Raw genomic sequence first — 16888 nt, forward strand, 5'->3', positions numbered from 1 at the left:
GCATGCGGTTTATTAAATCAAAAAAAAAAAAAAAAAAAGCAGTCTGAGGAAGAACAAATGATCAAAGCTGTGTTACCTATTAGGCATTTTAATTGAGACTTTCATCACGGGATAATTAAAACTTTTTCAAACTATGAAAAGCTGCCAATGTGCTCTTACCTTCAGGGCAGAGGTAAAAAGGGTATATTCTGACTCCCAGTCCCAGTTCCTGTTGAAAGTTTTCACTGCATGTGTGGTTAGCAACACGCCAATCATCAACCAGGAAATCTTCTTTAATTGTCTGTAGGTGACAGTTTTAGACAGACCTTGAAGTTCTGTTGTTGCCGAATGATGAGACAAATGAGGTGAGTAATGTTTAGGGCAGCACCTCTTACGTAATTATCTCAGTAACCAGTTAATTACTTATTATTTTTCTATTAACTTAAATCTTGTGTTGTTTATTTTAGTTTATTTTACTTTTTTGAGTTTTTTTAATTTGCATAATATTTAAAAGAGAAATGAACACTTTACAATGCCTAGGGGTTAGTAAAAGAGCTCTGAAATTAAATTAATATCTCAAAATAAAGCAACGTTAGAAAGATAAAAAAAAAACAAAAAAACAACTTGACTACTTTAAACAAATTGCAACTGGCAAAATGGAAAAACATATACATACATTTACATTCAGAGTTTTTATTTGGTTATAAACAATCAATTCAATTTTTTTCGGAAAAAATATTTATTTTATATTTAATTTGTCTTTATTACCGCTTTAGATAAGTTTCAGCAAATTGATGGATTAACACTACAAATTTTTTTTTTCTTGGGTTAAGCAACTAAGTCACAAACTTTGTCAATGGAGTAAGACGATTTTTTTTTATAAATTAAGAAAAAAAATTAACCGCAGTCTCTTAATCAAGTACATAATATCTAATTATCTTATTTTAAGGGTAAATATAATCCTTCCATTGGCAGGTCATCTTATTTACCTTCTCAACTGAAGGGTAATACAATTACTTTAAGAAACTTATACAAATACTTCAGATCGTTTTTGCAGTGTAATCTTTGTGTCGTTAATTTAGTGAATGATTTGATTTAATTTCCAAATTTGTTGACGATTATTGCAAAAATCAATTGATCACGATTATCAGATTAATCATTTCAACACTTCTGATGTTAAATATATTTTAAAAATAAACACTGTTTAGAAGACTGTTGGAGGCTTGTAAATGTACAGTGTTCTAACTTCTTTTTTTTGAGGATGTTGGGAAAATGTACAGAGGAGGATGCTCAGGTCAGATGAGCCCAAGAAACACGTCAGAAGTGGAGCGTCCCAAAGCATGGGAGTAATTGCTTTTGGCGCTTCACGCCGAGATGCTTGAACCTGAAACCTAAAACTGGGCACCACTATTTTAGCAGCATAAAGACAGCTGGACGGTCTCTTAAGGCCTTTCAGATCAATGCACACTGCTTCTTATCTTCTTACTGGCCTCATTATGTGAAACAAAAACGCCCTTCATCAGACATTATATACAGCTCCACCACTTTGGTAAATCAATACATTTCAGACAGAGACTACTTCTTATTAATCTCTTTAACTCCTTTTTTCAGTATGGAGCTATGATGGTGGGGGTTATAAATGGTAACGAGAACAAGATCTACACAGTCTAACAAAAATGTTCACACCCTTGTTGATTTTTAATTGACAGTAGGTCTTTTTATAGCAACCTTAATGAAATGTTATCAGGATTTTAAGGGAGACCAATGAATGATGCCTTTTTTTCTCTTAATCAGTCTAAGATGCAATTTAACTCTTTCTTTACTCATCAGTTATTTTGTAATGTCGTCGGAGGCTAATGTGATTAAATATAACACAGCTCTAACTGTAAGTAGCTGACAATTAGAGCAGAAACAAGTAGCAACCTACCGTTGATCCCCAAAGAAAATATTAAAAATAAACAAAGAGAGAAACTGTACAAGGAAACATTCCTACAGACCAGATCTTTGTTTACATTGTAAAAAAAAAAAATCCCTTTTTCTATGTGCCAGATCTATGTTGATTCAGAGACACATTTTTCTTTAGTACGGAATGTTCCTTTGTTTGTTCCTCACTAGCTTTAACAGGCTAATCAAATACCAAATAAAAGCATGACTGAATTAAACGAACATTCTCACATAAAGGATATTAATCCCAGTGTCATGATACCTAACAGGAAGATGACATTTTCAAGCTACAGGTTTTTATGTACGTATAACATGGAGATATAATGTACACATCTACTTATTTATAAGGCTTTACAGTTTGAGTTTACATCCAGTGGACTTACTCAACTCTAAAAAAATATTTTTACCTGGATTATTGAGATGGATCGGGTCTATTTATTGTTATTATTTTTGGACAGTTACTTACCCTTTATGTGAGACGATCTTGAATCCATGTGCTACAAGAACACAGAATCCCATACTAGGAACGTAAAGCACCCTCTCTGCAACAACAAAGCCCACAGGAAAGAAGAGGTTGGAGGCTGGAATGAAGGGCAGGACGATCAAAGACAAAGCCTGCAAGGGAAAAAAATGAAACAAAACAACAACAAAAAATGTTTAGAGATGTCTACTAAAAAACATATGAGTATAAAGCAAACAATAAATTTAAGCTTGACACATTTAAATAAAAGGAAATTCTGATAAATAAAAAACAGTCCAAACTTCCCAATGTTGTCTATGGTTTTTAAACAGAGGTGGGTAGAGTCCTTAATTTCTTTTATTTAAGTAAGAGAAGCACTAGATTAACAGTTTTGTTACTCCAGTATAAAAATAGAAAGGCGTCATCTGGGTATTTCTATTTTGTAAAGGGATATTCAAGGAAAAAGCAATGAATAAAGGACACTTTGGAAAGTTCCTTAATCAAAAAAAGTTTCTGGGAGTGACTTTACTTCTCAGAATCTATTAAAAAATCACATTAATTTCTTTTCTCTGTATTCCTTTTATTTATATATTTTTTTCAGTTATCTTTATACTATTTTTTGTGGTACATTTTAAGTTGACAAATTTAAATTCTTTTCCAGTCCTTTTCACCTCAATCCAAATATTGTTGCCAACGTCGAGCAGACCAATAGAAATGCATCTTCGTTCCCCACTCCATGAGAAAGCCCGCCCCAGTTAAGTGGATAGAATGTAATTTAATAAGTTGCAAATAGAAATTCTTGCAATTCATAAAACTCAATCTAAAAAAATGCCAACTTAAAAAAAAAAACAATAATAATAAAAAGATAGCAAAATTACTCTCAAAACGTTTTATTTTAAGTTCATTTTCTGGATTGTATTTTATTATACTGCAATTTACAAAACCTGTTCTTTGCATGCAAGAATAATCCAACAAAATTCTCTTCATAGATATGTGCAAATTCACATTATTCTATAAAATAAATAAATACTATAATATAGAACAAAAATAAATTCATGCAGAGGAAACACTTATTTTTAAAATAGTCTCATCAAATAATTTACAGTAGGTAATGGATATGTTCTAGGAAAAGATAAAGAACTTCCACAGACAATATCTACATTTTACTGTATTTTTACCTGTTGTCTGAATAGCTTAAGTTACTAGTTAATGAGTGGAATAACCAGAAATGTTACTCAAGTAATATTAGCAATACCCCTACAAGATTATTACTTAAATAAAATGTACAGTGAAGTAACATTACTCCTAAATTTACTTTTTTTATCGTAAATTTGACTCATGTGGATGTACTGTAACTAGTTACTATCCACCCCTAAACTTCATGAGGTGGCACCACATCTGTTGAGATCGGCTTATGGTGCCCAATGCTGGGGTTCTATTTCAGCTTCGAAAGGACCATTAAAATGCTATCAGGATGCCTATTTGAGCATTACAACTTTTGGAAGATGTCATTAATCCCAACAATTAAAAAATAAATCAAATCTATAAAATCGGTTCAATAACCAGTCAGAATTCTAAGATTATTTATTTTAGCCGCTTGCTGAAATACATTCAAACAAACTATCAGGAGAATGTATGAAAATATTAGAGGCTTTGCACTCTACTGGTCAATTCATTTTCAAAAACATTTTTCCAATTGAATAAAAATTTAATTATCTCAATATGTTGTTTCTCAAATAGTTAATAGGAAGATCAGAAGAGATGATCAGAGATTCAGATAAGTGCATGTAGGATTTTTCCATTTTTTTTAAATTTTACTTCACCTAAATGATCAGATGTCGTTTATCTGAGTAACATTGAGATATTTTACAAGGCAAACAGCGTTCTCCCACTAAAGACATTAAACACAGAAGAATTTCTGAAATCATTTTTAAGTAATGTCTTATGCTCTCTGTGAAACAGCTGGCAACCATGAAAATAGGTTGAGCACGTTATGAAAGTGTTGCACAACAAACTCCAAAATAAAACTAGCAAACCAGAGAAAACACTGCACAAGTCATTACTGCATTTATTCAGTGATGGTTTGTGTTGCTCTTTTGTAAAATTAAAGCCTTCAGCTATGAGAGGCTGTTGCACAATAAATGCTAATTTTTTCCCCCCAATATCCCACATTGAACATTGCCACCCATGTTTTACAGTCAAATGAAAAAGTTTATTGTTGGCAAAAAAAAAGCTTTGCTTCTTCTTAACCCTCTTTATTTTCATCTCTCATTCTGATGCAAAGTCTTTGAAGCGTCCAAAACAAATTAAACCAAAACTTCTCCAGAGAACTTGGGCAATAAAATGAAGATTTGGCAAATTATGGCAGCTTTAATCCATGGTTGGTAAAGTAAAGCAGGGAAATTTAATAGGGAACAAAAGCACAATTATCTTCTGCATCTTTTAAGCTGTGGACGTGGCTGTTGGAAACTAGGACCCAGCATGTGGCGTAAAAACGCAACAGATCCTTTAAATGTTTAATTGAGAGGATTACAGAGATCAGACCAAAGAGCTTAAGTATAATACAGCCATGCCAGTAAAAGGGCTGAGAAAAATAACTTAAAGGGTTCAAGTACTAAATAAGTCATCGACCTCTTGGTGTCTCAAAGCCCCAAACCGTTGGATAGGCAGAACCAGCAGGAAAGAACAAGTAGTTTGTCCATATGTTAAAATAGGCAATCAATTTTACCACTGAGAACTGTAAGGTTCAACCTCCCAACATGCTGCACAAACAAGCAGCTCAGATGCCTAGATGGGATTGAAACCACATGCTGACGATGCTAATCTATGGCAGGGATTCAACTTTTTAGCCCATGATACCTAAAATTACCAAAGAATGATGACCCCCTAAAAACATCACAGTATTTCACTCTATATTTATATATTAATATAGTTAAGCAATTGCATTCATTTCTTAAATACTTTCATGTTTAAAATTACATTAAATTCATAATTTTAAATGTACCATTTATAATTTAAATGGACATTGAATAAGTTAACTGTACATTTTATAATGTAATGTCATATTTAATATAATATTTGACTCAATATAAATAAAATATCTACATAATTAATGCTATACTTGTTTTTGCACAAGACATTGACACACATGAATTTCAAGTTTAATTTTGTCTCATCATATATGCTTCAGCATTAATCTCAAACCTATCATAATTATCGCAAAGGCTGAACTTAGACAATTGCCCGGGGTCCCTGAGCAAGACCCTTAACCCCAGAATTAATCTAGAAAGTAAAGAGTTGCTGAGGTGTAATTAATTGGAAACTAGAAAAGATTTTTCATATTTGAAAAAATGTCACATGTGTTCCAGAAGTTACTTTTCCCATCAACCTATGTGAAATGGAGATAATTGGTTTTTTTTTTTTTTTTTTTTTACAATTTTTTAAAACACTTAAAGGTCTATGTTTTAACCCAAAGCATATTTAAATGATTTTTAGTCACCATAACTCATTAACCAACATTATCCCATATCTCATGTTTTTCTAACACTGTGCAACACACATTTCTTCCAGGCCATTCTATAGTTTTCCCAACAGGCCTCAGATCTAGATTAATGTCTTAAGATCCCGAGGGACTTTCTCTGCATTAGAGTTCAATCATGACTAAAATGGAATAGCTGTAGTTAACGCTTGACTGAGCAGAAAATTTGTGGAAAGAAACAGAAGAATTTATTGCTGGAATTTTATTACAAATCTAATCAATCTTGTTACTTGTTTGCTCTATAGACCTTTTTTTTTAAAGGCATTTGTAAATACCAGGTGAATGGAAAAGGTGGTAATGCATGACTTTTTTCAAGGAAAAAGTCAGAATACTGTGTAACTGACAAACAAAAAGTACAGCAAAAACAAAGAAACTTTTTTAAAAACCAGATTGACTTAGAAACAATTAATTTTCCTCTCATCTTGTACCAATTTCTCAATTCATCATAGATTACCTGATTTTTACATCTATTTGTTCTGTAATTAATTAATACAAATAAATATGTTTAAGTCATAAGGATACATGAGGAAGTAACGTTGGGTTAGGAGAAGGACGAAATGTCCTTTATTAATTTTTTGCCCAAACAAAGAGTGACATTTTCGCTACAAATTGTGCATGAATGGCAATGAAATAAATAAGCTTTTTTAACCTACTGCAATTACTCTGCACAAAACTAGCTCTGTGTGAAAGGCGTTACTAAAAAAGGAAAAGAAATAAAGGGGGCATATTTGACCCAATATTGAGATATGTGATGAGAAAAAGTTGAGAAAGCGATGAGAGAAATAAATTACATTAGTTCCTAAATGAATTGTAGGACTGAATCCAAGAAAGATTTAAAACTGTAGGGACTGACTTTTGTCGCCTTTACTTTCTCTTCCAGCAAGTAAAACATATTAAGAACCCACATAAAAGCATTTCTCGGTTCAAATGTGGGATGACATAAATTATTATGACAGTAGCTTTGGGTTTGCATTCTTGTGGAGAAGAAACAATTACAGAGTTTAAAACATTTGAATAAAAATGTTAATTAGGTGACCAAACCTCCACTCACCATAATCACAGTCTTGGCTGAGCTGTGACTGTAGCGCAGGCTGTAGTGGGCAAGCAGGCACAGAAGCGTGTAGAACATCACAGTGGCCATGTTACGGAGGTCTAAAAGGGACTCCACCAGAGGAATGGTACCCATTGTCCAGTCGCAACACAGCTCTGAGGGATTCAGTAACAGCCATGCATTTACTGGGAGCAGGTAGTTGAAAGTCAGCTGCCTGGTTGGAGTGGGACTCACAGCTGCTGGGTTATCAAATCTATAAAAAAAAAGTCACATAAGACATTCAGTTAGTTACTACTGCAGGTCAGAAAAATACATTTATATATTATAGTTAAGCAGAATAATACTATGCAATACGCACATCAAAAAGAACGGACTAGTTTGCAAAATAGGTTAGCAAGTCATTCAACTACCATGAATTCAGGCACTCTTGATATATATTTGTTACAAGATACTGAATGCCCCAAAACATGTTTAAAGGGCACTAGATTACTAAATTATAATTGAGTTGCTTCAACATGGGTAAAGCTTCTCTCAACTGGCTCCCTGTTTATTCCAGAATGGAGTTTGAAGTTCACATTTTCACATATAAAGCCCTCAATAATTAAACTACATTATATATCCAAGATCTTACTTTTCTATACATTTCTAAGATAGCCCTTGGCTACCAAGAAGTAGGTTTAACTTTCCTCTTTAAAAAAGATCATAGATAGAGTGGTTTAGGCTGTAGTTATGCTGCTATAGCCTTCTGCTGCTGGAAGACATAAAGACGCCTTTTCCTCCCTCTGCTACTTTCCCCTTCTTACATCTTGGTCAACACACCCCTTCACTAATTCAAACTAATCTTTTTCTACCTGTGTGTGACAATTTCTTGAAACTGACTTAAGAATTAACTGAAATAAAACAGCACTTTAATTATTCTTGGGCATAGTTTGATACATTAAGATAAATATTAAGAGAAAATTTTAACATATTCAATTTATTTGTATATTATTAGACTTTTTTGACTTTTAAGAAAACTGTATTTAAAAAAGGTAAATAGGAAAACAATAACATAAAATAAAACAAGTGTCATTGTTAAGTAAAAAACAAAAGGTTAAATAAGGAGCACTTCTTTGTCTGGCACATCAAATCTTGTTAAAACCACACTACTGGATAAAATCCTTTATGTTCCAAGTGGCTCTGAAGAGAAGCTCCAGCCTAATTCTGGCCTTGACATACCACTTTCACAGAGCTACAGCATCAAGGTAAGCTTCTTACTGTAGTTTGTCAATGCAAGATGAGTAAATGGTCATTTGTGCCTCGCTGATTAAAAAAATGTGTAAGTTGTGCCTTTTGCTTGTTTGTTTAGTTTTGGTATGAATGAATAAAAAGCTTATAAAATCTGTGTGAAAAAATTTAAAACACCAAATTAAGCCTGAAAAGGATCTTCGACCTTATGCAAGCGATTAAAAATGTAAAAAACTTTTTCAGACAGACCACAGAACGGACACTGGTTCAAAAAACCCCAATTAATGAGTGATAAACAAGTTTGTAGCCATGCCACCGTGTAAAGTCCTCCATTGGAGATCACCAGTCTGTTCTTTAGTTTTTGTAATAATGGAGGCTTGTATTTAATCCTCCACTGGTGTTGTTTTTAAAAATTTTCTGAAGAAAAAAAAGAAGTAAAACGAAAAGTAAAAAGGAGAAGAACAGGAAGATTTCCTGACTGTTTTGTACAACACCTAATTTCCACTTAGGTCAGTTCTAATTACTATTTAGGTAATTTGAGTTAGACTTGTTTGATCACGGATTCAATATCACAACTGAAGCACCTGACCAAACCAGATAACTTCTGTTGATAAACTGCTGCTACATAGGAATGTTTCTATACAGCACACTCCAAGTACTTTAGATCTAACAGCTTTAGTAGCGCTAATCTTATGATGTTGAATTGATAACAGTGGTGCGACTGTTTTCCTCACCTAGTAGCAACTCTGTGCATTAAGGCTAAGCTAATCTGCCCAATGGTTTAAAGCTTTGGCTTGTAATAAGTTTAACCCGGACCCTCAGAGGTGATCTTTATAATACTTTGGAATCCAAATTATTTCCTTGCTTCTTTGAAATGCATTAATATAAAAGAGAGAAAATGAGAGCCACCGCAGTATAATGTGAAAGAGCTCCTGGAGCCCAGCACGGCTCCCTTGGTTCAATGTGAAATCAAACTGTTGTTTTATCTGGTGTTGTTTTTGGAAGAGTATATCTTTTTCCACACATGGCTTTGATAGAGCCAAATTTGTTTAATCAGTTTTTGATTTTAGACCCTTACACTTTGATGTTGATATAAGGAAAAACTTATATACACAAAAGGGAGTGTTGGAATTTAGGACTTTTTGGGAACTTCTTTAAAGATCAACAATCTGCTGTCGTGCTGAATTTGCTTGAGATAAAAGTCCTATGCAAACAGCCTTTTAATTGGAGAGTAAATACATTAAGAATTAAGAGTAAATATTAACTCAAATGCTTCAAAAATATTAATTTTGCTTTTTTTTAAGCTCTCTTTAAACTGAAAGTACAGACAATGACAATGATCAAATTAACAATAAAAAGTCTTTTAAAGATATTCTATTCCTTTTATTTTTCAAACATCAGACCTGAGGGCAAAAATGAACAAATTTGCCTGTGAGAATGTTTACAGAAAAAAGAGGCATCTTACTGTTTACATTTTTTCCATTGAATCTTAACACCATCTATCTGTCTTCTGTCCTAATAAGTCCAAAAACTTCCCCATAACAACCCTAATCCAAACAAAATTCTAACAGAGATAAGATCTTGCTGTGTTTTAGAGAAAAAACAAAAAACAAAAAAAACAAAACCCTCCAAACTGGTGAGAACTGAAATAAAATGTGCTATGTTGATTCTCAGTGAGTAGTTAAGAGATGGTTAAACACCAACAGATATGCTGGACAATAACTTGTGTGATGGTTTTAATGGCTGATGGAAATGAGAGTGACAATCATTCAGATCAATTATGCTTTTAAAAGCCTTGTTGTGAAATTTAAAGAAGAGGTAGCGTATCACACGAAAAGCCCTAAACTGTAAAACCATTACCATCAATTCTCTGGCTCATGGGCAGCACCTTGTAAAAGTTCTGCACGGATCCCATTCCTGTCATTAAAATCCTGTGTAGAAGTCTTGCTTTTTTATTCTTTGTTTTACTTTTTTATCGCAAACAATCAGACTTTATTCTTAGTGGTCAACATAATGGACAAGTTCTTCAGTATCTCTAAAAGTCAATAAATGTCTTTCTTTGAACTTTTAGCTGGTTTTTTTACTCCTTTTTACAAAGCAAATGCTTACAGTTTGTTAAAGTACTCAGCACTTATCCACGGGTCATTCAGACTTAAATGGTTCCTGTTGTATCAACATATAACTTTATTACCTAGAGACTCCTTATCACCATCAGTCTGATACCAATAGAGGCACATTTTCACACAAGCTCCATCAGTGACGTCTATCATGAATACTTAAGGGCTTCAACATACCTGAGTTAAATTGAAAACTTGTTACCAGGCCTCAGCAGACATTGATAAGAAGGTAATTCAGTTATTTTAATCAGCCAATTAGGATCAGGGTCACATTTTAAACATGCAGATCACCACCGCTTAACAAATAAGGGAGGACACCCATGACGTATATAATTAGCCACGCTGCATTTAGCCTAAACAACTAAAATAAAACATTTACCAACGTTTGCTAATTTTCTCATATTTATTGTGTCCTCTTGATGCATTTATTTATTACCAATACATCAAAGACATTACTTTTAGATGTTTTTTTTTTTTTGTTTTTTTTTACAGTTGAAGAGAGTTTTCAGAATAGATGCAGAAAGAATATTGATGATGACTAAACTGGAATGCTTTTCAGCTCTATTTTATGGGGTAAGATACCCTTAAATAAAAAACGTATGCCTTGACCTCTGAATTTGTATGGAAAGAGGATATCTGATTGCTCCTCATGGGCTCATTATGCTCGAAGCACCTATGAGCCGCCTAACACAGCATCTCAGCATCTGTGCAGCTTTGCCAGGGGTTGGTTAGGGATGTAGGGGCGTGTTCAGCACAAAAGAGCAATCTGAAAACACCACACTGCACGAGGAAGTGGAAAACCCAGCCGTTTATAACTTTAACAAAGCCTCTTCACGCTGCCCGAGAGCGACAGCAAATCCTTTCCTTGAGTTTTTCCACAATGTGTTGATAGTATCCGCATAGTTCCAATTTGAGCAGAGGGTGTGGAAGCCCAAAATGACCAGAAAATGGCCAGACGGACCTCGGAGATGTGTCAAGCATAAACCAAGCTTTATTGTCTACTCATAGATACATGTGAGATCTGATCTTCATCTATAAGAGTACAAGCCTAAAACTTATGAAAACAAGTTATATAGTTACGACTTTGCAACAATCAGATCACAAATTCAACAAACTTACAGGTATGATTCACAAACTTTTATTCAATTCAGTTTTTTTTTTATATACTGCCAATTAACAACATATGTAATCTCCAAGAACTTTAAAGAGACAATTCAACCAGATTATTAAGTAGATTGATAAAAAGTTTATATAAAGGACACCAGCTGATTGCATCCAGTCATTGGGTTGCAGGATTTGCTCCTTCAGGATCAGTATGTGGGGACAGTAGACATTCGCTTGCATTTTGTCAACTCTACGACAATACCTCACACTGTGCATGTATGCAATGACAGTGGAGAGGAAAAACTCCCATCGCTTTAGAACTGGGGTTGGCAATTCCAGTTCCTGTAGGACGGTATATCCTGCAACTTTTAAAGTCACCCTTGGTCCAACAGACCTGAATCAAATGGCTGACCTACCTCCTCTTTATGCAATCAGTTCCTCCAGAGTTCTCTCAATCATCTTGAACCAAAGACACATCTAAAAGTTGCAGGATATCGGGCACGAACTTGAATTGCCCTCCCCTGTTCTAAAGCGATTGAGTTTTTCCTCTCCACTGTACATTCAAATTGTATTCTAAGCACAACTCGTGTCTTATCCCTCTTAACATCTAAAATGTTTATGCACTTCATCCTGGACTTTTCTTTTTGCAGCTCAAATGAATGTGGATAAACCGCTTGGCTTCTTTGCCTCTTCCATATTTCTCGTTATTTACTCATACACATTATTGCATCCCCAGCCACTCAGTCTTGGTAAATAAACCCAAATGGGTTTATATACCAACACAGAAAAATTGCACAAAGTGTACAAAATAAATAATATATAATAAGCCAATAAGGGGCAATAATGTAATAAGAAAACAGAGTAAGCTGCTGGTAAAGAAATATGTAAAGTTATGGTATCATCCGGACGCCTTTCAGGGCAGAACAAGGTGAAAAGAGGAGGAAAGCAGCTGGGCTTATAATTCTCTTTAAAGACCTCCTGAAAGTACGTCTAAAATGAAAGCAGAAACTTTGGAAGCAAATCACAAAGAAATAGCCAATGCTCATAAACAATTTCTAGACATCATCGACATAAGACAGATATTTCAGAGATATCTGTCCTAAAGCTTAGAGTCGATTTTTATTTTGTGTTCATGATGGATCTGTTTTGTCTTAAAGAGCCGACTGCGATACATCAACATTCACACTTGATTAAAATCTTTTTGTTGTCCCAGTAACGTATCCCAAACCTGCATCTGGATGTGGTTCACAGTCCAAATCTTTTTTACAGAACCGTTGCTGTAAACCCGGATCACTGCTGAAGAGACAACAAGCGGTGTGTGCTGGATAAATTGTTATGGCTCTGCAGCAGAATTTCTAGCAGACAATCTGGAGTCATCATTAGGATTACAGATGGAGGATTAGTCTATCTACACTAATTGTCTGGAATGTTATCTTTACGCTTAAATCTCATTAGGTCGAATGCTGTGCAGACAATTTTAAAATAGATAGCCATCAATAAATACTTCAGCCAGAGGAACACAACATTTACCCTCAGTGTTTTTGACAGAGTGGAGATTTTTATTTATAACTTGTCCTTCTTATTCATTTCTAAAAAAAAAATAGTGTTTTTTTCAGATACTCACCTAATTACACATTCATCATATAGGAGTTGGAGCTTTTGCAGATTCAGTTTGAAATTAATTAAAGGAAAAATTTATGCCTGAAACAGTAACGGCTCTGTGCTGTTTTGTGAAAACAGTCAGTAGGGCCTAAGACTTATAAACATCAGCTGATGTTTTACGTATTCTTGCATGATACTCTGCCAGACCTCTACTGAAGCCACCAGAAGCTGATGCTTGATTAGGAGTTTTGCTGTATTTACTGCGGTCTGCAGCAGGATTCAAGGAAACTAAATCCAGCTTAGATCAGGTGACAGACTGGCCCATTTGAGGCGTCCTCCAATCTTCACCGTAAAGCAGTTTGCACATATCTCTGTTTGTACACCGATTTTCATTTCTCACTCTGAAGTTACCTCAGAGCCCTAAGCGAGTTGTTTTTGTTCTTAAACTCACAGTGAAAAGACAAAACAAGTAGCCAATCCTTAAAGAAATGTTCATACATCTTCGTTCAAAACAAACTGTATACTGAAAGAAATGAAAATATCCAGCATTTTAAAAATCAGAATGAACCTAAAGAAAATAAAAGTAATGGATTGAGTAATGGATTAATCTTAAGTTCATTGATCTTTTCAATCAACAAACAATTAATTGATGAGCGGCCATTTTCTTTAACATCTGAACTTTCTTTTATATAAGGATCTTTCAATAACATAAAGGGATTAACCTTTTTTGCACAATATGCTGCACCTTAAAAAGGTACAGTATTATATTTTATAAATTCTGTGTGTCATCGGTAATAAACACTGACTAAGCAACAACAAAATCTTAGACAATATTAAACCAATGCCTGTGCTTTAACAAGACTGAACCTATATTGACTGAACCTATTAGGTTATTGAATAAAAACAGAATGAATTCATAATTTCCAATGAACAGAGATGTAAAGCTGTCATTAAGAGACATGGGATTTTGCTCAAACATACTGTCAGACTAATTACTACTTTGTTTCACTGCAGCGGATGCTAACGGTGATATAGCTCTGTGTTTTTGGAGTACAGTCATGGCCAAAAGTATTGAGAATGACAAAAATATTATATTTTCACATGATCTGCTTCCCTCTGGTTTTCATGTGTGTATGTCAGATGTTGTCATCACATACAGAAATACAATTGCAATCAAATTATGAGGAAGAAAAGCTTTTAATGACAGAATAAGTTAATGCAGCAAGTCAATATTTGCAGTGTTGACCCCTCTTCTTCAGNAAGTGTCCAGTGATGTCATTCTAACTTAATCATGACAGATTAATCTCCAGCCCTGTCATCAACACCCACACCTGTGTTAATGGAGCAATCACTGAAACGATGTAGGCTGGTCCTTTTAAGGCAGGGCTGCAATGACGTTGAAATGTGTTTTGGGGGATAAAGTTTGTTTTTTAGGCAAATATTGACTTTGCAATTAATTGCTGTTACGCTAATCACTCCTTATAACATTCTGGAGTATATGCAAATTGCTGTTAAAAACTGAAGCAGTAGACTTTGTAAATATTAACATTTGAATCATTCTCAAAACTTTTGGCCATGACTGTAGTCCAACATTCAGTGCTGGAAGACACTTTGTACTGTGAGTAGTGTCTCTTGGCTGAAAATTAACCCTAAGCAGTACATTAACATACAAAAGCTACCCTGCTCATTGCCAGCCTGTCTTTTTCAATCATGTAAGACATTTTTCATAATCTACTTTTCTATCATTACATTCTTTCGAGTTCAGAGAAGTTGTAACGATCCGCAGTATGTAAATAGCCGCTATTTAGGAGATATCATAGGGAGTTTATTCAGTGTTTATATTTACAAACAGAACCACATAAAGTTAATTCTGCATCTTTGTCTCCTTTGTCTCTGATAAAGACAGTTAATAATCCCAGACCGGACTCTGGATCAATTTCTGTTTCTGCTCTAGCATTACTTCTCTTTGGCATTACTTCTCTTGCAAACTAGTGGCGCCACTTAAAAATGAAGGTCAGCACCCTCTAGTGGACAACAGCAACACTACAACACAGAAAGAATCCTTTGAAGTGGATGTTATCAAATAATCAGATAGGAAAGATTTTGATCGAATAAACCATTTTGTAACAGTTAATCGTAAGTCGATTTCTTTGTTTACACTTCTAAGGACGAATAAATTGCGCTATCCCCAAACAACGCCCTTCTAGGCCTTTCTGGTTTAAATAATGAGCCAACAGGAAAACAAACAAACAAAAAAAACAACTCTGGATTGTCTATCAGGCACGTGTTGCTTCCTCTACAGGGAGCAAAAGTCTGTGGAATCATTAAAGTTTAATATTTTTTTTTTTATAAAGGGAAAGTATATAGATCTATGTTTTCCTCACCAAAACAGCGAGAGGAAAGGGTGATGTATCGTCTTGTCGTATCAGACTTCCAAAGTCAGGAACACAAATGACCTAAACTAGAATATTTTAATGAGTGTAGTTAACATTTACATGCATTTATAATACGTATAGCTGAAAACAAGTATAGCTCTTTAAGAAATAAAAAAAAAATAACTAGGCCCAAACACTTTAGAAAGGGGTGACATCAGACTAGGGTTGTCACGATACTAAACTTTTCGACTCAATACCGATACTAAGGAAAATATTTGATACTCGATACCATTTTCGATGCCACAAGGATAAAAACAAAGACTCCAAAATTCTACAAAAATATTTTCATTAATAAATAAAATATAATAAATAAATACAATAAACAATAAGAACAATATTTTGAGGTTGTATGCTGTGCACAATATTAAGCAAGCTTGATAAAAAACTTCTAAAATTAAAATTAAGTGTTCCTACTTGGCTATGCTTTGCACACATAACAATGACGCTAGCCAAACCGGTTAAGAAATAAAAATTATTCTCAGCAGCTACACCTCTGAAACTGAAAAGTGCACAGAATTATTCAATCACACAGTGTTCTGAAAGTGCATTGTCCTCGATTCTGCACTTTAGATGAATGACTGCTTAGGTGCCACTGGTGGTGGCACTGTATCGNTTCTCCCTGGCATGCTCTCAATCAACTTCTGGACCAAATCCTGACTGATAGCAGTCCATTCTTGCACAATCAATGCTTGCATTTTGTCAGAATTCCTAGGTTTTCGTGTGTCCACCCGTCTCCTGATGATTGACCACAAGTTTTCAATGGGATTAAGATCAGGTTCATGTTTTGTTCCCTGAGCCAGTTAGAGATCACCTTTGCTTTATGGCAAGGTGCTCCATCATGCTGGAAAAGGCATTGTTCATCACCAAACTGCTCTTGGACGGTTGGGAGAAGTTGCTCTCGGAGGACATTCTGGTACCACTCTTTATTCATGGCTGTGTTTTTAGACAAGACTGTGAGAGAGGCGACTCCCTTGGCTGAGAAGCAACCCCACACATGAATAGTTTCAGGATGCTTTATGGTTGGCATGAGACAAGACTGGTGGTAGTGCTCACCTCGTCTTCTCTGAACAAGCTGTTTTCCAGATCTCCCAAACAATCGGAAAGGGGATTCATCAGAGAAAATGACTTTTCCCCAGTCCTCAGCAGTCCACTCCCTGTTCCTTTTGCAGAATATCAGTCTGTCCCTGATGTTTTTCCTGGAGAGGAGTGGCTTCCCTGCTGCACTCCTTGAGACCAGGCCTTTCTCCAAGAGTCTCCGCCTCACAGTTTGTGCCGATGCACTCGCACCTGCCTGCTGCCATTCCTGAGCAAGCTCTGCACTGCTGGTCCGATCCCGCAGCTGAAACACTTTTAAGAGATGGTCCTGGAGCTTGCTGGTCTTTCTTGGGCGCCCTGGAGCATTTTTGGCAACAATGGAACCTCTCTCCTTGA

The 16888-nt window shown here is 35.0% G+C and overlaps 1 protein-coding gene across 1 annotated transcript in view; it reads right to left on the bottom strand.

Annotated features, from left to right (window-relative positions):
* The window catches only part of tmtc3 (transmembrane and tetratricopeptide repeat containing 3), a 58442-nt gene that overhangs the window by 13103 nt on the left and 28451 nt on the right, over window positions 1-16888 (bottom strand). Inside the window, exons 7-9 of the mRNA XM_015372235.1 lie at window positions 6973-7225; window positions 2390-2538; window positions 160-280 (exon numbers count right to left, since the gene is read on the bottom strand). Of these exons, the coding sequence (XP_015227721.1) occupies window positions 160-280; window positions 2390-2538; window positions 6973-7225 (523 nt within the window). The remainder of the gene's footprint in view (window positions 1-159; window positions 281-2389; window positions 2539-6972; window positions 7226-16888) is intronic.

Source organism: Cyprinodon variegatus, unplaced genomic scaffold (genome assembly GCF_000732505.1).
Source record: "Cyprinodon variegatus isolate N-32 unplaced genomic scaffold, C_variegatus-1.0 Scaffold70, whole genome shotgun sequence".
Taxonomy (NCBI): domain Eukaryota; kingdom Metazoa; phylum Chordata; class Actinopteri; order Cyprinodontiformes; family Cyprinodontidae; genus Cyprinodon; species Cyprinodon variegatus.